We start from the raw sequence: 24,483 nt of genomic DNA on the forward strand, positions 1-24,483 counted from the left end.
TTTCTCCCATTTGTAATGGAAATGTCTACCTTGTGTCTGTTCCACCATTGTACTTTGGAAACAGATAATTTGTAGTCTAGATTTCACAGGTTCACTGATGAAGAATTTTGTCCCAGGATGGAATACACCTAAAGTCTCATCCATATTTTATTTAGATGATTCAAAAGACAAAATTTTGGACTTGGAGTTTATTGAAGACTTTTGGGATAATGTGATAGGGTGAATGTGTTTTATATGTGGCAAAGACATGAATTTTGGGGGGCCAAAGGGTGGAATATTATGGATTGAATTTTGTCACCCAAAAATATGTATTGCAAATCCTAACCTCTGCCTGTGGTTATAATCCCATTTGGGAATGGGCTGTGTTTCTTATGTTACTGGGGCAGGATTAGTGGAAGGTATATCTTGAGTCAATCTCTTTTGAGACCCAAAAGAGATTAAACAAACAAGCAAGTAAGCAGAGATGGGGAAAGAGACATGGCAAGCAACATGAAGATCACCCAGGAGCAGAGGCTTGAAAGAAACAAGGACCTTCCTACAGAGCTAACAGAGAGAGAAAGTCTTCCCCTAGTGCCGGCACCCTAAATCAGACTTCTACCTCCTAAACTTTGGGGGGGAAATTTCTGTTTGCTAAAGTCACCCGCTTGTGGTATTTCTGTTATAGAAGCACTAGATAACTAAGACAGAGAGGAAATTACATTTTTTTATTTGAATAAAAAAGTAGAATGGCTAGAACATAGCCATTTCTAATTCTAAATTCTAGTTATATATAAAGATATCCTCTAATAATAATAATTTTAGACTGTAAATGTAATCTATATCACTAGAAAACAGGGAGAGGGAGATCACAAATAGTTCTGTTCTTTGGGCAAAAAGAAAAAGTATAAAAAGATAAAAGTTGATGATAAACCCACCATTCAGAAATAACCACATTTTGATATCATCTCTTCCAAGCTCTGTCTTTTTTTTTTTAATAACATACTTTATCATTTTGGTATTCTACTTCTCTCACTTAACATTTTAACAAAAACATGTGCTCATACTCTTTAATTCTTCTTAACTATTTTTATGTTTAGTACCTCTTAGAGACTATATTTGAATCCTAAAATTCCTAACATTATAATTTCCTTCCAGTAAGATTTGTATTCTAGTCTCCCCACATCCTTTGGGGATAGAGATCACAAAAGTTAAAATTAATTTTTAAAATATATTTAATTTTGATGTAATTTATATCCTTCTGAAAAATATATTTTCTAAAAGTCATCTTGCTACTTTTTTGCTTTCCATTTATTATTCCATAGATTGTATAAATTGACGAAGATTGAATTTCTCAAAAAAAAAAAAACTAAACATTTTTACAATAGAAAAAGTGTAGCTAGATGTAGGAAAATAGGTTTTTACTTTTTAAATAATGTTTACCTTTGTTTTTATTATAATATAGTTTTGCTATTATTTTTTTAATATAATAAATTACTAAACAGTTGACCAAAATTATCTATAATGTTATAGTCCAGAGATAGTTAACTTTAACATTTGGGTATATTTCCTTATATTGTCAAAAACCATACCCATTGCCATCAAGTCGATTCGACTCATAGCGATTCTATAGGACAGAGTAGAACTGTCCCATAGGGTTTCCAAGGCTGTAATCTTTAAGGAAGCAGACTGCCTGTACTTTGGGTACACTGCCTTATATGGTTGTTACCTGCCATTGAGTTGGTCCTTGACTCATGGAAACCCACCCAATACACAATGATATTGAACCATTGTGATCCACAGCATTTTCATTGGCTGGTTTTCAGAAGTAGATCATAAGGCTTCTCTTCCCAGTCCATCTCTGTCTAGAAGCTCCCCTAAAACCTGTTCACCATCATACCAACAGCAAGCGTCCGCTGACAGACAGGTGGTGGCCAACTTGAGGTGCACTGGCCAGGAATAAAACCAGGTCTCCCACATGGAAGGTGAGAATTCTACCACTGAACCACCACTGCTTTCCCATTGCCTTAGAGTTTTAACATTTTTGGATATTTCCTTAAATATACTAATAAACATTGCATAGAAAATAACCTATAACTGAGATTTTTCAGCAATATGTAGTTTTACATATGCAGTTTTTTTCCTTTAATAGGCTAAAAACTGACATCCCTAGGATATAAGAAGTATGGCCAAGAAATAAGTAAATTACAGCAACACCAAGGAATAGCAGATGATACAGTATAAGTGACATGTTTCAAAGGTGCTGGTATTTCTGAAACAAAAAATAATTACTTAAAAGCAAAAATTGAGAGCAAAGATGATGTGGTGATAGGTGTTCTCAATACAGAAGGTTAGATGGGGTGGAAGAGCAGCCTCTATTTGAGAAGGCTGCCTGAGCAGCAGTGGCCTCAGAAACAACTCAGACACAGCCAGAGAGAAATGTTTAGAGAAGACACTGAGGATTCAGGGAAGTTTACTGATGGCAATTCTTTAAGTTTCAAAGGATACAGAAAAAGGTTTTCTTCAATAAATTGTTCTTTGTCCATTATTCTATGGGAATGGACGTTATTATCAATGTGTAAGTTCTTAAAATATGAAGGATATGAACCTGGTCATTTTGTGAAACATTTTCCAATGATTACTTCTCTACAAGTTTTGCTTATGAGATTTCTATGACTGAGTATTGCTTATTCACATCTAAATATTTAATCTCTCTGAAATTATTTTGGTTTATGTAAGGTAAATCTGCTACTATATATGCCCCACGGGTGTCTTATAAATGTACTCCCACGCATATGTAAGCTGTGCATAGTTTCCTCAAAGCCCCCCCGTAACTCTCATGCCCCCACCATTAGTCCTGGAGGCAAGGCTGCCTTTACCAGCATGTGACCTGTGCAGTCATACAGCGTATTGAGCTCAGAATGTCCCCACGCTGGGTTTAATCCTCTGCTGTCACCATCTTAAAATTCTTAAAAAATTTTTTAATAAAGAGCCCCATATTTTCATTTTGCACTGGGTCCCACAAATGATGTAGCCAGTCCTGCCTGGAGCTTCTCATTCAGGCCAGTTCAGCACTTATGACATATGATGTCCAGACAGAAAAAGCAACTTTCCACAAGTTATACAGCCAGTGAGGAGAGGGGAAAAAAGCAAGATTATAATCTAATATTCTAAATTAACTACCTAATGTTCTTTGTCCAACACTATGTTCTGCTGCCTACAAAAGTATTCTGAAAAATCACAGCATCATTAGACTAAGTATTCCACTACCTGCAGGGACAATTTTGAGGTGAATGGAACTAATCTGTACATATGCGCTTTGGTATTTTTTAAACTTCTGTAACATTGGGGTCATACCACATATTTTATAACTCTTTCCACTGGTCTTGGGATCCTAACATCAGAAAACTAACCAAGGTTTCCAACAGTCAGTAACTTAGCTGAATGTCCAAACAATCTACAAATCAAAAGTCTGACACATAAACTACAAAAAAACAAGAGGTTACATTATCTATATTTCCAACATTCCAAAATTTAGGGAACTATACAAAAGCCTTACGGGAGAAAAAATCTATGCCAAAGCCACTCATCCTCAATTTCTAAGTTTATAAGAAAATGAAGAGCAGGAAGCAGACATCACAGAGACACCCATCTTTCTACTTGTGTGTCTTCAATATATACTATGAGTTTGTTACAAAATTATTGCTCTAGATTTCTAACAAGGGCTCAAATTATGCTAACCATATCTTTAATAGTTTTTCAATGAGATCGCTTCCAACATCAACTAAAATGATGTGAAGAAAAACATCTGTCACTTACTGATCAAAATCACATCCATATACTGTTTTAGAGACAAAGGTCTCCTGAATCTGTTTGTCCAAGATCTGATAGAAGTAATTCATTTTCCAAAGGAAAATAATAAAAACCAATCTCAACTGTGAACACCCAATATATTTATAAATGTGCATAACATGTAAGGAAGAAATTCCACTTAAGCTTAAGTATCTGGAAGAAAAAATTAAAATAAGATATACAATTAACAGGGAAGAAATTTGGATGATTATAATTTAAATGCCTGAAATCTAAAGTGGAGTGCTCTTTTGTCTGTTTCCATGCACAGCTGACTTAAGTTATACGCAAAGCTTATCTCTAGAAGTGTCACAGAAAGAACAGGAAAAGCCACCAGGTGTCAGGATTTCCAGATCCTCAACTACCTGGAGACCAGTCTGTTACACCAAGAATTGACCAGAAGGTGGCAACGTATCCTTAGCTTCTCAGTACCAACAGCTTAGTTGTCTTCTTAGTTTAAGACTTTTCGTACGTCAAACAGATCAAAAACACATCTCTCTATACCAGAAAGCTTCCATTTCCTTACATTCTGAATGTTAATCTGTAGTTCCATTTTGTAATGATTGAAGTCTTTGGCAAGTTCATGGCCCTGATGATAAAAAGTAAACATTCCCTGAAAAAATGACAGCATCTAAGACAAAGGAGAAAAAGTGACATTAGCACAGGAAAATCTCAGGGGGGAAAAGAGAAAAGAAAAACAGTCAAGTATTTCCCCCCTCATCTCAAGGCTATCCTGTTGAAGTAAAATAATTAAAAAGAAGTCACTCATAGTCAATTAAGTCAAATTGCACATTATTCATAAATGGGTCCTTAGGGAAAATGAAGAATATATGATCTTTTTCCCCTTATATGTCAGAGCCATTAGCTAGTTTTTATACTATGCTCTGGAGAAATGGAATTTGAAATCATCCATTTGTTCTCTTTAGTCAAGAGAATCCCTATTTTCATTTGTAATTGAAACCTTATCACCGAAGGTCCATACACTCTATAAGAAAGCAAAATCACTGAATCACAGAGCCAAAGGCGCTCTCAAATGACATCCTTCCTGTTGTTGCAGGCTGTGGTGCAACCTCTCTGTTTTGTTGACAAGGATGTTCAGTGACTTGCCCCGGGCAGAGGTAGGGCTGTAATTAAGCCCAACCTGCCCTCTTGATTAGAGGGCAGCTGCTCTGCCCCACACCCAGGTAAATCTGAAATGAGCAAAAGTGATTTGTGGTCAGAGCTAAGGAAACTCTGAAATTCATTGTCTTCAGAATGCAGTACAGTATAATGGTTAGGAGTTTGGGGCTCTGACGTCAGACAGCTAGCCCAAGGTCAATTCCTAACTTCAAAGGTAACTTGTTATATGACGTTGGGCAAATTACTGAAACTTCCTCTAATTTCATTATGTGCTAAATGAGACAATAAAAATATCTCCTCATTAAGATATTGCGTGGAATAAATGAGCGAGCATAGTAAAGTACTTTAAAAAATGTTGTCTTGCTGTAAATGCTCAATAAATGTGGGTCATTATCATTTCACACAAAAATAAGTTTTAAGAATGTTTAACTAGACCATAGCTTCACAGATGCTAATTTTTATTTTAATCATTATTTTTTCACTTCTCAAAATCATACACACAATAGGTAAATTATTGTATCTCAATAAAGTTGTTAAAAGCATCACAAAAAAAGTCTATATTAAAGGTTAAAAATCAATCTTGAGAATCATGCATTCCAGTGTTTCTCAATTTCTTTTTATACAATGGGCCCACAGTATGAGATATACTTTACAATTTGACTCAGAAGACATATATAACTAAAGCTATTTGAAAATATTCACATAAACACAAACAAAAGCCATGTATTTCTAAATAAATATAAAGAAATGGTAGAGTAGCTCCTAAATATTTCAAATGTTACACACACTGGTTCTCAACTTAAGTTGCCACAAGACTGTAAGTTGTTAGAAAGAATTTTTTACCAATAATTATTCAAAGTACCAAAGTTTGGACTGATAGGCTTGTTTTAGAAACAAACTTGAGTAGAACTGAGATAATCCCATAAATCCTCATTCACATTCTAATATAGCTTCTTTCAGAATTTTTTTTTTCTTTTTTTCTTTTTAAGGGTGGTGCTACAGCTAGGATGGCAGAAATAGCACCTGAGTTAGAATCTTTGAGAACACGTAGCAATGAGAATACTCTTCGTACATGTTGCTGGGCAAATAAGCTAAGAACCACTGCTTTAGAGGTAATTCTTTGACTCCATGGCTATCTGTGCCCACCCTTGATAACTTATGATGCCTTGCTTTATGTTTAGGTCCAAAAATTAGATCTAGGAAGGCAAATATTTCTATTATATCACGAAAATCTACTGGCAGATTAATTTGCTATGATACTCACAGGTTCCACGAACTCAAACTTCTTTCTTTCTTGGATTTCCTGAAGCTTACACACGTATTCAAGAGACAGCTCATAAAAGTGTTGCCGATTTTGCTCCACTTGGATATCTGCCTATGTAAAAATAATTGAGGCATGGTCAAACTGGAGATAGTGAGAAATGATACTTTGTATTAGGAGTCGGCAAACTATACAGCCCATGGGCCAAATATAGCCTAATGTCTTGTTTTGTAAATAAAGTTGTACTGGAACCCAGCCATGTCTATTCGTTTTATGTATCACCTATAGCTACTTTCCCGCTACAACAGAGGAACTGAAGAGTTGCCACAGAGACCTTATGGTCCACAAAAGCCTAAAATATTTACTATCTGACCCTTTACATTAAAAGTTTGCCAATTCCTGCTCTATATAATGAGGTTGATCCCAAAGGATTATAGACCAGACAGCAAAGCTCTCTTCATGAGAAGCCCAACCCAACCACAACTCAACACATTACGTTGAACCACATACATAAAATCAAAATCACATAAACACCACCGAACTTCTGTTAAGGGTGATGGGAATATTTGGAAACAAATAATGGTAACAGTTGAACAATATCATAAACATAACGAATGTCACTGAACTGTACATGTAAAGAATGCTGAAAGTCCAACAATTTGTTACGTATGTTGTTGTTGTTAACTGCCATCAAGTCGGTTCTGACTCACAGTGACCCTATGTACAAGAGAACAGAACACCACGCTGTCCTGCGCCATCCTCAAGATGGCTGCTATGTTTGAGCCCGCTGTTGCAGCCACTGTGTCAATCCATTTCATTGAGGGTCTTCCTCTTTTTCGCAGACCCTCTATTTTGCCAAGCATGATGCTCTTCTCCAGGGACTGGTCCCTCCTGATAACTTGTCCAAAGAATGTGATATGAAGTCTCACCATCCTCGCCTCTAAGGAGCACTTTGGCCACACTTCTTCCAAAACAGGTTTGTTTGTTCTTCTGGCAGTCCACGGTATATTCAATATTCTTTGCCAACACCATAATTCAAAGGCATCAATTCTTCTTTGGTCTTCCTTATTCATTGCCCAGCTTTCACATGCATATGAGGCGATTGAAAACACCATGGCTTGGGTCAGGCACACCCTAGCCCTTAAAGTGACATTTGTTACATACATATGTACCAAAATAAAAAAAGGAGTTTTTTTTTTTTTTTAATCACAGAAACACCATTTCAATTAACAAGTCCCCTGAGAATGAAGTCTGCCTGAGCGAGTTGTTGTTAGGTGCCTTCTAGTCAATTCCGACTCATAGAGACCCTATATGACAGAGTAGAACTACCCCATAGGGTTTCCTAGGCTGCAGTCTACGGGAGCAGATCACCAGGTCTTTCTCCCATGGAGCGGCTGGTGGGTTCAAACCTCCAACCTTTCAGTTAGCAGCCAAGTGCTTAACCGTTGTGCCATCAGGGCTTCTTCTTGCCTAAGTGAGAAGGCTGGAAAATTACAGTCACCTCAGCACTCAGTGACCGATGGCAGTAGCTGACAAAGTGACACCATCTCAAGAACCTGGCTCTTAAAGGCAAGACCCAGGCCTGAAGCTCATCTGCAAGTAGTCATTTCCTGAGCCCTCTCAGTGTCTGAACCTCTGAGAGAGAAGAGGGCACCAACTGGTCAGGAGGCTCTTCCAAAAAAGGTTCCAGCTTATCTTGTCTAACTAAAGAAACTGAGAGAAAAGCACACAGTTCCTAACAGGGGTGGATTCTCTAACAGGCAGGGTAAGCTCAGTGAACAATTTCACATTTTTTCACTACATCAAAGATTCTGTTTCAAGGTACGGCTGGCATCTGTCTCTCTCCCAACCCCGCATCACCTTCCTACAGAATCAAAGCGTCTTTTGAAATTTACAATCCCTAGCAGCTTGGCTGCTAACCAAAAGGTCAGCAGTTCGAATCCACTAGCCGCTCCTTAGAAATCCTATAGAGTTGCTATGAGTCAGAATCAACTCCACAGAAATTTTTTTTTTTTTTAAACGGGGCAGATGACCCAGTAAGTAAGGTAATCACGGGTTTACTTGTGCTTACTTACTAATCTGTAGTGAACAATTTCACACGTGAAACTGTTTACTACAGATGATCTGATAAGCAAGGTAAGCACCATGCTCACCTTGTCTATCGGATAATCCGCCCCTGGTTCCTAAGAGTCACAGCGGGGGAAAAAATTACAAGGCACCATGTAATATTTTCCCTAATCTGGTTCATTTTACTTTCAAAAGTATTTATCTAACATGTTGTAAGATGTTTTTTAGTGCCAAATGCTTTTTTAAGTAAAATAATGTCTAAATATATAAAATTAAGAGTGTTACTAAACCAAAATAAAAATTCCTGCCTAAAACACCTCAAAATCATGTTATCTTTGTGTGTCTATGAACTAGTTTGACAATTTAGCCACCAGTAGTTAATAGGCAGCAATTCTCATCAAAAACAATGCAATTTTGTTCAGTATTCAATAAAATGAAGATATGATGAGTTAAGGATGATTTCTTCATTTTATGCTTACTAGGAAAGGCTCTTCAAAAAAACTACACCAGGGTCACATTTTCATTTTTAATTGTGATGAAATACACATAACGAAGTTTGCCATTTTAACCATTTTTTAGTGTACTATTAAGTGACATTAATTAAATTCAGATGTTGTGCTACCATCACCACTGTCCATTTCTAAAAGTTTTACATCACCCCACACAGAAACTCAGTACCCCTTCAGCAATAACTCCCATTCCCTCTTCCCCGCACTCCCTGGTAACTACTAATCAACTTTCGTCTGTCTACATTTTCCTATTCTAGATACTTCACGTAAGTGGGATCATCAATATTTGTCCTTCTGTGTCTGACTTATTTTACTCAGCATAGGTTCTCAAGGTTCATCCATGTCATAGCACATACCAGAATTTTATTTCTCTCTCTATGGCTGAATAATATTCCATTGCATGGATATACCACTTTTGTTTATCCATTCATCTGCTGATTGACACGTGGGTTGTTTCCACCTTTTGTCTATTGTGGATAGTGCTGCAATGAACATCAAGGTACTCGTATCTGTTGGAGTCCCTGATTTCAAGGCTCTTGTGTATATACCTAGGAGTGGAATTGTTGGGTCAAATGGTAAGGTAATTCTATGTTTAACTTTTGAGGAACTGCCAAACCGTTTTCCATAGCAGTTGCACCATTTTACACTCCCACCAGCAATGCATGAGGATTCCAATTTCTCCACATTCTCTCCAACACGTGTTAGTTTATAAGAGTCAGATTTACCATGTCAGTTTTGTCTCTTAGCTGATTCTCCTGGTTGTGCTTGCTACCCTCGCATTGCAGATCAACCTCCATCACCACACCCTCAATGTTCTGAGTGTCCATAATCGCTGTGCTATGAGCTACATGATTAAATCCCCAGAATCCTTGATGTCATCGATAGCCCATATCTTACAACAATACCATGGACTTCCAAACTGTATCTAGGAACACAGATGATTTCCTGTAGCCTGGCTTGAGTCTACTATACTTTTTACCACACCAAGCAGAATTCAGTTATCTTTAACAAATCTACAATTTCAATTTCAAAATCATCTAACTTCTGGCCATTTCTTCCTATAATATGTGTAAGAGTAGATGTAGTGTTCAGTTATCTTTGGGGATTATTGAAATTGCCAAAGCCCTGGCTTACTGTCTAAACATCTTCATACTTGTTTATTCAATAAATATTTATCAAGTACCTATTCCATGACAGGCACTTCTCCAGGAACTGAGGATAGAGTACTGAATACAACAACGTGTTGCTGTCAAGGAGCTTACACACCAATGAAAGAAACTATGCAGCAAACAAATATATATAGTATGTCAAACTGTTGTTAAGAGTATGAACAAGAAACAAAGCAGAGTAAGGGGGATATTCTAAATAAGATCGTCACGGAAAACTTCTTTAATAAGGTGCCCCTTAGGTAAAGACCTGAAGTTTCTTAAGGAGCACGGCACATGGATCTGGGCTGAAAGCATACTTGGCAGAGGGAAAAACAAATGCAAATGCCCTGAGCAGGAGTGTGCTTGTCCCAGTCTAGACGAAACAAGGCAGCCAGTGTGGCTGGAGCGAGGGTCAGGGTGGGACATATCATATAGGATCCTGTGGGCCTCTAGAGGTAACCATTAAGACAGTCTGGAGAAGAGGAGTGACATGAAGGATAACTGGTTGCTGTGCAGAAAATGAACTGTAGGAGTACAATGGTGGAAATAGGGAGACCAGAGAGGAGGCCTTTACAGGAATCCACCTTAGAGACATGGCCAGTGTCTTGGACCAGGGTGGTAGTGATGGAGGTCATGAGAAGTGGCCATATTCTAGGCAGATTCTGAATAAAGAAGACATATGCTAATGGAGTAGACTTAAGATGTGAGAGTAAAGGCCAAGGATGACTCCAAAGATTTTGCCTGAGCAACTTGTAGAATGAAATACCTAGTTAGACAGTGAAGAGGAGATGGAAATTAACTATACATTCCAGGATACTGAAAATAGAGATAAAGCAGAATACAGACAGAAAACTGCTGGCATAAAGAGTGAGACCTATAAAAGCAACATCTGTCATTTCAAAATTGGCAGAGGGTAGGGTATGAGGGAGTATATGTAACAATTGCATGGTTTTCTCCATAATATGGAATGTGGAGAGAATGGAGCTCTGTCTATTTAGAGTACTGTTGTGAGGATTAAGTGGCATAAAAGCTCCTTTCTCTTTTATAAACTGTTAAACACCATTCAAATGTTAAAGGTATTTGAGATCAAACAAAATGTGACACGTGGATAATGTCAAAAGAAGAATACATACATACCCATTACTGTCAAGTTGATTCCAACTCATAGCGACCCTATAGGACAGAGGAGAACTGTCCCACAGGGTTTCCAAGGCTGTAATCTTTATGGCAGCAGACTGCCACATCTTTCTCCCACAAATACATACGTTAGTACACATATGGTTTACAACTAAATATTTGACATTTAAATATACTTGGGTTTATACTAGAGTCAATGTTGTTAGTGTGATTTTGATGATGCTACAATAAGTATATATTATAGCAGTACCTTATCCCCAGGTTCTTTATGTGCTTAAAAACAAATAAATGAGAAAAATCACATTTTTGTGGCTTGGCCTAAAACCCTAACAACTGCATACAGCATTATTTTCAATGACAGCATATATTCCATACTGTAAACAATTGAGCATACATTCAAGTGTGTGATGGGTTGAAAAAAAGTGGCAAGGAATTTAGAAAAGAAAGAGAAAATGAGGAAAAACATTAATTTCTTTTTTTTTTACTTACTAGTCCCCCCGCCCCAAAATTAATAAGTCCATTAACACAAGTAAAACAGGCAATCTCTTTCCAATGAAGCTGAACTTCCTGAATCCTCAGGGTTAAATAAAATTAATGGTGCCTTCACATAAAAGCAAAATGGCATATGAGCCTATTAAGTTCAATTCATTTCTTTAAGAAATCTTGAAAGGCAATTAATGGATCTATTCCCAAAAATAATGTATCTCTCCTTCAGTAATGCTGGTTAAAATTACTGTTCCTGTGGAAAGAATCCTCAGAATCAAAACTTTTACTAATATGAATGTATGCTAAATTAATCATTATAATACATAGTAATAATCTTATGTCTTATCCCACAGAAGTCTTTTTTCTTAATTTATGATGATACTTATTCATTTTTTCCCATCTCTATATAATCCTAAATGGACAGTTACTAAAGAAAATTATATTCAAAAAAAAGGACACTCACTGCTTATTACATTTTAGAAACAAATTGAAAGAAAAATAAAAAGAATACATACCTCTTGTAAATGTGAATCTTTCTTTTTTGCAGATAAATTTAAATGTTTGTCAATTAGGCTATAGTTCTTTTCTGTCTCTTTGTCAAACTTCTTTTTTTCTTCCTACAAATTAGAAAAACACAGACAACTATAATTAAACTGATTTAAAAAAAAAGCATGCACAGTTAATCTACTGGAAGGCTCAAAATATGAAAAATACCTGAAAATAAAACTAAGTATCACTGAATGTGATGAAGTTATCTGAAAAACACATCTGCACCCAGGTCCCTGCTTATTAATCATTAAGACAGCACTAGGATTGAAGAGCCACTTTTTGCTTTTTTCCTTTAATGGGCTTTTTTCCAAGCCTATGGTAGTTTTCTACTTTTCATACTTAATCAGTGTTAAGAATTAATGCTATGCCAGTCATCCCTCACGTACAAAAAAAAAAAAGAAAGAAAACATAATAAGTAGAACATAAAGCTTAAGAAAGCAAACTCAAAGCAGATTTTGGCATAGAAATGGAATTTATTTAAAATTGAATAATTTCTGCTCTAGATAAAAAAAATAGTAATAATAATCGCAGTTGGAAAAAACATTTTGGGAAAAATCTTCCCTAACGGTCATGTATGAATACAACAATAAGACCCTCCGACCAGAAAGATTACCTACTCTCTCAAACTTTACCCGTGATTTACAATACTATTTGGAAAATGTATCAGTAAGCCAATAGGGCCTAAAATAATACTGACATATTTGTTCTGACTCTTTGGCTAATATTATAAACGTTTCTCAGGTACCTTCTAGCACTAGCTTTCACTTTTCTTTCGGTATAAAAGCTTTCTGAGAAAACAAGAAACGAAATTTTTAAATGCCAAGAAGATAAACTATCTCCCCTAAAGCTGCTTGCCAACCTAGTAGGTTCAATAAACATTTCGGAGCACCAATGGGAGCACACTATATTCCTCAGGCTGTCAAAATGTTTCCAGTAACTTCAAATTTTCTCTGACTCTCCATCACCTCCTGCAAAGGAACATTCTGTGGCCTATTTCCCAACTTCTATTTTTTTTAGCAAAAATAATGAACTATCTCAGTGTTTTCTGGTGAGATTTTTTTCCTCCCATTAAACAAAGCACTTTAATCCTACTTATTTGCATTTATCTTTATTTTCACAACATGGGACGAAAACTGTTGTTTTGGGAACCTCAGACAACATGCCTTCTGCCAGCCCACCTAATTTAAGACCAACATCAGCGGAGCTGAGAGACTCAGGGACTGGAGTTCCTTCCCTTCTCTACTCCAAATTTAATGACCTACTAGCTGCACAACTTGAAAAAGCCATTTGACATCACAGGATCTCAGTTTTCTCATGGAAAAGATCTGGAATATGTACTAGTTCATTGTTAGATTCAATCCTAAAATCCTATGATCGTATTTTTTGTTACCGTTAGCTGCTGCCAAGTTGATTTGGACTCATGGAGATCCTATGTATGCAGAGTAGAACTGCTCCACAGGATTTTCACAGCCATGACCTTTTGGAAGCAGATCACCAGACCTTTCTTCTGAGGTGCCTATAAGTGGGTTCCAACCCCCAACCTTTTGAGTACTTAACCATTTGCACCACCAAGGAATCTATGATTTACCTACATATGTAAAAGAATTTTAAAAATTGGCAGTTTTATTTCAACCCATTCTGCCAGACTTTTGTTGACACTGGAGCACTTTGTTTTTCCTTATGTTATATTTTTTTAAAGTTATAAGTATTTTTAGAAGTCTAAAATATTAAAACTATATGGTTACTATATTTTCTGCTTTTTCATTATTATGTTCTTTATCAACTACCTTAATTATTAACAGAAAATAGACTAAAACAAGCATATGCCCATTACCTCAAAATCTACACTATTTTAAAATGTTGATATTATGGAATGAACATTGGATTCATTTCAGAACAACTAAGTTCTAGTCCTGGCCACTTATTCCTGTGTAACAGTGTGGCTTTGCCACAACATCACAGTATTCTCTGAGCCTCAGTTTCTCAGATCTTAAAGAAAACAAGAATAGAAGCCATGCCTCAGCATTTCCCACAAGATGGCTGCAAAGCAAAATACCACAGTAAACAATGTTCACTATCTTGCAGACTAGTACTTGCCAGGAATACTGAAAATATTTTTATTGACTTATTTGATTTCATCTCAATCAAAGAATGGGACAAAGGAAACAGCAGTGCTGCTGAAATCAGCAGTCAAAACACCCAGCATTCTCGGCAATGGTAGGGTATGTAAGTTAAGATGTGGGCCAAGTTGGGAATGAAAGAAAATGGTGGTATCAAGGCATTGTGAAGAAAGAATTTAGCCCAGAAACAACATCCCACCCACCAATTAGAGTAGAAATACATTCGTTCATACATGGTATGATATTATACAAATGCTGCCGGTTTTGTTTTTGAATGTTAAGACTTAGATTATTCTTTCTTCCTGCATTTGTTCTTAATGTCATTATAGATTATTATACTGTTTCTTTGTGTTTATATGATTTCTTTTGCTAAAGTAATACAATATTTAAAGGGGATTGTGTTCAAGTAGCATTTGATAAACAATGAAGCATTTTTTCAACACTGCATCATAGAAAATATATATAACATAAATCGAGCAACATAAGTCGAAAAGTTCCATCAAGACTCAAGTTAAATACAATGTGAAAATATTCCTTATAAAACAGACATTACAAAGGTAAGTGTGTGGTGGTGTTGTTGTTAGGTGCTGTCAAGTCAGTTCCAACTCATAGGGACCCTACGCACCAGAGAACAAAACACTGCCCGGTCCTGCGCCATGCTAACGATCGTCATTTTGCTTGATACAACTGTCGCAGACACTGTGTCAGTCTATCTCGTTGAGGATCTTCCTCTTTTTTGCTGACCCTGTACTTTACCAAGTATGATGTCCTTCTCCAGGGACTGATCCCTCCTGACAACATGTCCAAAGTATGTAAGACGTAGTCTCATCATCTTTCCTTCTAAGGAGCATTCTGGTTGTACTTCTTCCAAGACAGATTTGTTTGTTCTTTGGCAGCCCACGGTATATTCAATATTCTTCACCAACACCACAGTTCAAAGGCGTCAGTTCTTCTTCGGTCTTCCTTATTCACTATACAGCTTTCACATGCATATGATGTGACCGAAAATATCATGGCTTGGGTCAGGCACACCTTAGTCTTCTGTCCTATAGGGTCACTATGAGTTGGAATCAACTTGACAGCAACGGGTTTCGTTTTTGTTTTTGTTTTGAGTCAGGCATACCTTAGTCATCAAAGTGACATCTTTGCTTTTCAACACTTTAAAGAGGTCTTTTGCAGCAGATTTGCCCAATGCAATGCATCTTTTGATTTCCTGACTGCTGCTTCCATGGGTGTTAATTGTGGATCCAAGTAAAATGAAATCCTTGACAACTTCAATCTTTTCTTCATTTATCATGATGTTGCTTATTGGTCCAGTTGTGAGGATTTTTGTAGGCAGTAATATAAATGAGTGAAGCAGGCTGGGAGTGAAACACGATAAGGAGTGGTGGGGCACTCGTAAACCAAATAGCCCATATCCACTCTAAAGGGGAAGGTGGCCCTAACTGCCCCAGCAGATTTCTGCAATGTGGGAATATAGTCCCAGTATGACCAGGTCTTCTCATTTTCCTGATTTTTAAGTAGTGGCAACAAATTTAATATATATATATATGCATAACCCATTGCCGTCAAGTGGATTGCAACTCATAGTGAGCCTATAGTAGAACTGCCCCAGAGGGTTTCCAAGGAGTGGCTAGTGGATTCGAACTGTTGACCTTTTGGTTAGCAGCCGAGCTCTTAACCACTGTGCCACCAGGGCTCCATATATAAGTATCCCATTGTCATTGCCACTGGGTTGATTCTGACTCATAGCGACCCTATATGCATGGTATATATAAACCCATTGCTGTCAAGTCAATTCTGACTCATAGAAACTCTATAGGACAGAGTGGAACTGCACCATAAGGTTTCCAAGGCTGTAAATCTTTACGGAAGCAGATGACCACATCTTTCTCCCTCCGAGTGGATGGTGAGTTTGAACTGCCGAGCTTTGGGCTAAAAAAAAGAAAAAACTCGTTGCCATCGAGTCAATTCCAACTCATAGCGACCCTAAAGGACAGAGTAGAACTGTCCCCATAGGATTTCCAAAAGGTCAGTAGTTCAAATCCACCAGCCACTCCTTGGAAACCCTATGGGGCAGTTCTACTCTGTCCTGTAGGGTCACTATGAGTCAGAATCAACTCGCTGGCAACAGGTTTGGTTTTTTGGGGTTTTTTAAACTCTTATATCCAGTGCCATCTATTCCTACATGAGAGTTCATTTGCCTTATCCACTCCCCATCTCCTATATTTTAAGCTCCTTAAGTTTCTCCAGAGATGAGAATTCAGCTCTCATCCCCACAGAATGGTGCACTTGTCTCCACATCTAGAGATGCCCAGCAGACATCTGTTAGAAGGAGAGAATGGGAAAGCCCATGACTGCAGCATCACCAATACTCAGAAAGTGCCACCCTAGATACCTGCACAACTGATCCAAAGTCATCTGGCCATCACCTTAGCACCACCTGGCTAGAAGGGTCATAAGCCACGGTGCTTTGGCAATGTCACTCCAGCATGTACGCAGAGAAGGAGGGGTAGAATTTTTTTAAGTTACTGATTTTTTTTTAATTTTCTATATTTTACAAATTTTCGAGGATGAAGAAAAGACAACAAACATGAGCAATTCTTATTTGGTGAGCTAATTCAGAGCAACCAAACAAAACCCAACTCAATGCCGTAGAGTCAATTCTGACTCATACAACCCTATAGGACACAGCAGAACTGCCCCATAGGGCTTCCAAGGCTGTAAATCTTTATGGAAGCAGACTGCCACGTCTTTCTCCCACAGAGCGGCTGGTGGATTCAAATCGCCAATGTTTCAATTAGTAGCTGAGCACTTTAACCACTGCATCACCAGAGCTCCTTTGAGTTATTTGAGAATAGTGAAAATTTAATAGAGGATTAAAACATAGACACTCTGTAGTCATTAGCTTCTGGTGTCACAGCTGCTTTTTCTTCCATGAAGTCAGAAGAATGACTTATTTTTCCACAGAGAGAATATGGTTCTCAGAATATAGAATGATAATTCGGCAGAAAGCTGAAAATAAAAGATTTTCTTTAGAAATTCCATTGGATTTTAAAATGGTGATTTGCTGGTAGCAAGTTAATTGGAAATGTTATCTGACTTGTAGAAAACAAATTAAGAAAAAAACAAACCCGTTGCCATCGAGTCGATTCCGACTCACAGCAACCCCACAGGACAGAGTAGAACTGCCCCATAGGGTTTCCAAGGAGCGCCGGGTGCATTCAAACCGCCGACCTTTTGGTTAGAAGCTGTAGCTCTTAACCACTACGCCACCACCATTTCCATAAATGGGATAAAATAATTACAGTTATATATGCCAGGCCCTATACTAGACACTGGAAGCACATTATCAAATTTATTTTATCCTCACAATAACCTTCTGAGGCAGTTCTCATCGGTCCCATTTTATAGACCAGGAAACTGAAGCTTAGAGACTCTAAGCAGCTTGCCCCAAATTATATAGTTAAGACAAAGAAATGGGATTCAAACCAGGAAGAATCAAGCCTTCTCCCCACAGAGCCGCTAACTTCTTGAAGGGCCAGCCAATGTTTATTTCATAGATGTAACCCAAGGCCTCTCACATTATGCTATATACAACAGGCACCCATAAGTATTGTTATTACTAAAATGAAAGAAATGTGATTAAATTAAATCAACATCTGATGAGCAATGACCATCAAAAAGTCCTGTGGGGACCCCTGGGCATAAGTGACAAGCTCCTCAGGGGAGGTGAAGGAGCTTAAAAAGGAGGTTAAGAACTGAGCTAGGCCTTGAAAACAATCCTGAAGAGTAACTTGGTGGGACCCAGCACAGACCAACTTGCATCCTGCAATAGAAACTGAGCTTTATAAATACAGATAAGAACCTAGCAAGCATGTTTTAAAAATGAACCTACAAAAGGGGATTATAATCCCAAACCAAACAGATCCAAGTGAAGGAGAACACATCCGAACAGAAGAAAAACAGTAGAAAAGAATACCTTGGAGGATGTTAAAAAATCCAATTTAAAGAAACCATCTAGCAGTTTCGATTATGTTAAAACTACAGCTAAACATGTAATTGGAATTTTAGAAACTGGAGAAATCATGAGTAAGGGGAACTAAAAGAACTTTAGTATGAGGACAAAAAGTGTGACATTACCAGATGGGAAAAAGGAGAAGAGGAAAGGAAGACTAAAAAGGTTAACACTGCTATCTAAAAAACTCTGATGTGGTCAACTTTTAAAGAATTTTTTTTTTTAATCCCCACATGAAAACTGTTATGTGCTGTCTTAAAAAGCCTTTTAACCTAGGAGAATATAATCAATTTTTAAGAATGCCAAGTAGGCTGATTAACCAGTGGAACAAGATTGTGTACTTCTTAAAATATGATTGAATGTTGTGATTGTTAAGGCTGTGTGTCAACTTGGCTAGGCCATGATTCTCAGTGGTTTGGCAGTTATGATGTAGTTTGGTAGTTGTATAATGATGTGATCACCTCCATGATGGGATCTGCTGTGAGCAGCCAGCAGGGAGTTTCCTTAGGCGCGTGGCCTGCACCAAATATAGGTGGACCTTCTGGTAAGGCTTGTGGGCTTCTCCTCATGCTGGATCCTGCAACTGGCTCCTGTTTGTCTGACCTCCGCTTCTTGGGACTTGAGCTAGCAGCTTACCTGCCATCTTGCCTGCTGATCGTGGGATCTGTTGGTCTTCACAGCTTTTCAGCCAGAGCCCTGCTGTCTGACTTGCCGATCTGGGGTTCGCCAGCCCATCGCTACATGAATCTGGAGAAGCCTCCAGTCTGACCCACGGACTTGGGACATTCTAGCCTCTACAGCTGTGCAAGCCATTTCCTTGATATAAATCTCTCTCTACATATATATTTATAAGTTTTACTGGTTTTGCTTCTGTAGAGAACTCAGCCTTAAGACAAATGTTTAAGGAGCTCAGACGTAGAAAATAATCAAAAATCCAAATTATGAGCTCTTACATGGGGTTGCTATGAGTTGGAACTGACTCAATGGCACCCAACAACAATAACAACCTGGTTTTTCTAGAACTACTGGTTAAATAGGTTATTGATTAGATATTTTATGCATAAGGCTGGCAGAAAACAAAGAAATAAAGCACAGTCTTTTCTCAAAGATTTAACAATTTAATGGAAGAAACAGATGTATAGACATCTCTATGTAATGTAGAAAACCACTTTTCTCCACCATTTATTATGATACACAAAACTGCTAATAAAAAAAGGGGGGGGCTTCTCTATGTGACCCACAAAGACTGGTCTCCTCACAGTTAATACCAATAGCTAGGACAGCCAACATACATAACTGAACTAAACAAGAATGTAGGATGAACTATTCATAAACTTGAAACCAGAAGAACAACAACAAAACCAAACCCACTGCTGTCAAGCTGATTCCAACTCACAGCAACCCTATAGGACAGAGTAGAACTGCCCTATATGGTTTCCAAGGAGCAGCTGGTGGATTCAAACTGTTGACCTTTTGGTTAGCAGCCTGAGCTCTTAACCACTGAGCCACCAGGGCTCTTGAAGAACAAAAGAGGAAAAAAATTTCAAGATAGAATTTGGCAGCTAAAGACATGGACTAAACTATTAAAATAACTTCTCTTTTTAATATGACAATTTATTTGCTCTTCAGTATATACTCTGAACAAGCACAATATCAGAAGGGACAACTTTGGGGGGAAAAAAAGTCAACAGAAGATTCAAGGTTAGAAACTTATAAAATCCAGTAAGGTGGATGACAAATAACAATAAATATCTTTATTAAGCAAGTCACAGTCATTTTTCATTCCTATAATGTAATCTTTGGCCTACCCACCCACCAACTGAAATAAGAAAAACAAGAAATAAACACTGTTTAGATTAAGTTCCTGTCAATGACATTTTAAAAAAGAAAGAACCAAGATGTTCAAGATTTACAACAGCCCAAGAAGACAAGATCAGAGAAGAAAGAATCATAGAACTACAAAATAGAGGAGTCAGATCCCCAGGTCTTTCATTGTTCAGATAAGGAACTAAAGCCTGAGTACTTGCCCAAGGACACAGAGCTGCAACCAGACTTCAGGCTCCTGCTACAGAACCAGGGGAGACAGAAGCTCAGCAAAGCATCATAAAGGATGACTTGAGGGGATGCCCCACTGGCCTCCCATTGTCTATGTGGTCTGAACCTCAAAACACGGCACTTCATCAAAAACCGTAAAATACAGGCCAAAAAGGAGTAACTAATATTTTAACAAGTCACTTAAGGGAGATTGATTCTGTAAATAGCAACAAAAAACCTGGCCTCTGTGAGCCCAAATGTCAGTGACGTTGCAAAAGAATTTTAATTATTTAGGAAGATAAAGAAGAAAGCTCGCACCCTCAGCCATGTGGAGGAAAAAATAGATATAAATAGAAAAATTGCTCCCTACCTAAAATTGATGTTATTCTCTTCTCCTAAAGAAAGTCCTGTTTTTATTATACAAAATATGCCAAACCAAAAAATCATCACCAACACACAAATATTACTTTTTCTCCCTTAAGTACACATACAAAATTGAGGAAAGATAGGCGGACATTATTGCCCTGGGATAAGTTCAAAGCTCAGATGACAAACTTTAGAGCTTCTAAATATATCCCAGGTTCCCTGTGGCAAAGTCACTGCATTGTTCCCAAAAATCCTAGCTAAATCCCAGATCCTTGAGATCAGGGTCTGTGGTTCACGCATCTTTAAATCCCCGGCATCTATTACAATACAGGTATATAATAGATGCCCCATAAATTTTTGTTAAATTGAAGGAAATTACATCCCAATAATCCAATATTCTCATCCCAGTTTCAATGGTGTCATGGTGAAGCAGCATTTTTCATCTTGAATGGGAGTATAATGGTGCACTCCTCCGTAAAACTGAGGTATACACTGAAATAACTGCACTTCCTACCGCGATAAGGTCCTTCTATTCTGAGTGAATGTGTTCTTTGGTTAAGGATATTTTTAAAACTCTATGTGGAAAGGTGTAGCCAAGGAAGATTACTAGAGGTTTTATTACCCTGCCCAGGTGTTTGTGTTTGTTTTCAATTTCATATTCTCCGAAGGGGAAAAAAAGCACATTCAAAACATAAAACAACAAATGGTTTACTCCAGCACCTCCTTCAAAGCTGCCAAATGTGTACAAAGACATCCACATTTTCTGTTTACAAGTGTATTCAAATTAGACACAAACCTTTACAGCTCCTAGTTGCTCTTTTCTGAATTTTTCCAAGGGTTTAATCAGGGTTTCGGTTACACTTAATGCCTAGAGAACAAGAGTGATAACAAAAGAGCACAGCGTTAGGTTTCAATAAATGAAAAAATTAGTATCTCATTTCCCTCTGCCACCCCACCCAGAAATAAAATGAACAACATATTTAATTGCTTTATCCCATCCTGCGAACATGACAATTAAATCACGTCTAAACTTATTAAAGTTCTAGAACTCCATTAATGTTTTCAGGGAAGAGCAGCTGGACCAAATGGCCAGTGAAATGTGCAACACAGGCCCTCAAGGCTCCAGTGAAATAGTAAGAGGGCTGTCTTTAAACAACAAAAGGGTCTATCACATTCATTAACAGAACACTTCTGTTTTAGATTTTTTTTCTTCCTCCCCCTCCTCAGAAATTTAAAATTCAATTACATTCCTTTATTGGTCATCAGACTACATTATGTAAAGAGCAAGGATAGTGGCTACAAGTTTAAATACAATCAATCTGTCCTTTATTACTGATCAATTCCTCATAAAGATTTAAGGCATATTAGCAAAGTAGAGTCACTGGAGGCTCAGGACAAAATCAGAGCAAATACTTGGGAGAGGTGGCAAAGGTTATGTAGGGGAAAGGAGGACATGATTCGTAACATACACAAGAGTGAACTCCACCCACATTCAAATTCATTCGTATATTGGCTGGTTTATCACTTTTCATCTTAAAGCATGATTTAGGAAATAATATTGTAGTCATTATTCCCTGCCCCTAAGCATAGAGAATGTGATCCAGCTGGAGCTGGACCCACAAGGACTCACAAGGACACATCAACTGGGCCCTGAGGTATAAAGACAATGGCTAGGACAATCTTGGAAAATATCTTTTAGGGAAGCTTTCACATAAACCAATAAAACAGAACACAAAAGACTTTCCACCCTTATCTTTTTCTATTAGCATTTAGTGAATAGAAATTTGTTGGACCAGTGAAGACCCTCCTGACTGTCGATACAGAAACCTGTACCAAGGATTGTTAAGAAAGACAATTCAAAATGTAGCATCACAGTTTCTAGCCAATCTGTGAAAAGGTGAATCTTTCACTGGTTTTGCCCATTTTGTAATGTTAATATATACTGATGGCTCTGTAAAGTTCCTTGGACTCCGGCAGACAGGGCTCTAGCAGCATGCTTTCTGTTTTCCCACTTTTGTCTGTTCTGTCATATTTCCTTGGACTCAGGCAGACATGGCTCTGGCAGTATGGTTGTCCGTTTCCTACTTTTGCCTCTTTGAATATATGTCGAATAATACTTTCTTTTTGCGTTACTAATCTTTGTGATGTTTTTTTCCCTACAACAAGCACAGTCTACAACAAACGATAATAATGCAAATAAATGGAATATTAATCTAAGAAGAATACGTTTAATAACAATATGTTTGTTAGTAGTGTCTTTCTCACCCTCTATTTCCAGGAGACCAGAAATGTCCGGAAGAAGAAAGGGAAAACTCAAACTACTATACAAGAAAAGGGGACAGTGGTGGTTCAATGGTAGAACTCTCGTCTTCCAGGCAGGAAACCCAGGATCAATTCCCAGCCAATGCACCTCACCCCAAGTACAACTACTACCCCTTTGGCACTGGAGACTTGCATGTTACTATGATGCTGAACAAGTTTCAGTGGAGCTTCCAGACTAAGACAGATTTGAAAGAAAGGCATGGAGAGCTACTTTTGAAAAATCAGCCAGTGAAAAACCTAAGGATCACACTGATCCAATCCCATTGTGCATGAGGTCACCATGAGTCAGGGGTTGACTTGTGGCAACTAACAACAACAAATTACAAGAATATGCTGTCCCTCTTTTTACAAAATAGGGCCTCCAAAAATCCAAAATTAAAATTACAGAAAAAATAAGAGATTTAGGATAGGAAAGGATTCTTAATTTAACCAAAGGCTCCTTAACAGGATTTCAATATGTAAGGATTCTCCAAAGAGGATTTCAGTATGCAAGGATTCTCCAAAAGAAACCATTCATACTGAGATTGAGAACATTCAAAATAAGTGACAATGCCCACACTCAAGATGCCCAGAGTTTTAACTTTCTTCCCCAGGCCTGCTCCTGGATTCCACACGTCCACCCCATCCCTCTTCACCATTTCTTACTTCCATGTCAAATAACTGGAAACAGAGATCAAAGCGAAAGAATTAAGAGCAACTACTAGCCAGGGACAATATTCTGTGATCCACTGGGTTTTCACTGGCTATTTTTCAGAGGTAGATCACTAGGCCTTTCTTCCTAGTCTGCCTTAGTCTGGAAACTCCGCTAAAACTTGTCTACCATGGATGACCCTGGTATTTGAAATGTCGGTGGCATAGCTTCCGGCATCATGGCAACACATAAGCCACCACAGCCCAATAAACTGACAGACGGGTGGTGGAGAGCCAGCAAAGGTGAGGAAACCCTCAATGAGATGGACTGATACACGCCACAACAATGCACTCAAACATACCAATGATCATGAAGATGGAGCAGAACTAGGCAATATTTCATTCTGTTATACAATGAGTCACCATGTGTTGGCGCCAACACAACAGCAGCTAACAACAATAATAACTAGCCAGGAGAAAACGGTCATCTTCAAAATATGTTAATTTTATCCTTTCTACATTTCAGACCATGTGACCCTCAACAGTAGCAAACCTCAGTCCTATAGATTAAGGAATAAAAGAGGGACAAAGCAGTACAGGCCAAGAATTTTGACTACCCAAAACAATATAGAATGCCCCAAGCTCCATTTGGAAAAGCAGATATGACAGGTACTGCTATACATTTTGTGTCCGACTACTAACCTAAAGGCTGGTGGTCTGAATCCACCCAGTGATGCCATGGGAGAGAGGCCTGGCAATCTGTTTCCATTAAGATTGCAACCAAGAGACTCCGGCAAGATGGCGGTCTAGGCAGAAGCACCACGCCGTCCCTCCACAACAAAGATCCGAAAAACTAAGCCAAACAGAGAATCAACAATCCTGAAACCCTAGA

General features: G+C 38.0%; 1 protein-coding gene across 1 annotated transcript in view; it reads right to left on the bottom strand.

Moving 5' to 3' along the window:
• Window positions 1-24,483, bottom strand: part of ARHGAP10 (Rho GTPase activating protein 10) — a 389,415-nt gene that overhangs the window by 240,479 nt on the left and 124,453 nt on the right. The window contains exons 4-7 of the mRNA XM_004378836.2: window positions 21,436-21,507; window positions 12,068-12,169; window positions 6,209-6,319; window positions 4,352-4,456 (exon numbers count right to left, since the gene is read on the bottom strand). Coding sequence (XP_004378893.1) covers window positions 4,352-4,456; window positions 6,209-6,319; window positions 12,068-12,169; window positions 21,436-21,507 — 390 coding nt within the window. The remainder of the gene's footprint in view (window positions 1-4,351; window positions 4,457-6,208; window positions 6,320-12,067; window positions 12,170-21,435; window positions 21,508-24,483) is intronic.

The sequence above is a fragment of the Trichechus manatus genome, unplaced genomic scaffold (genome assembly GCF_000243295.1).
Source record: "Trichechus manatus latirostris isolate Lorelei unplaced genomic scaffold, TriManLat1.0 scaffold00059, whole genome shotgun sequence".
Lineage (NCBI taxonomy): Eukaryota > Metazoa > Chordata > Mammalia > Sirenia > Trichechidae > Trichechus > Trichechus manatus.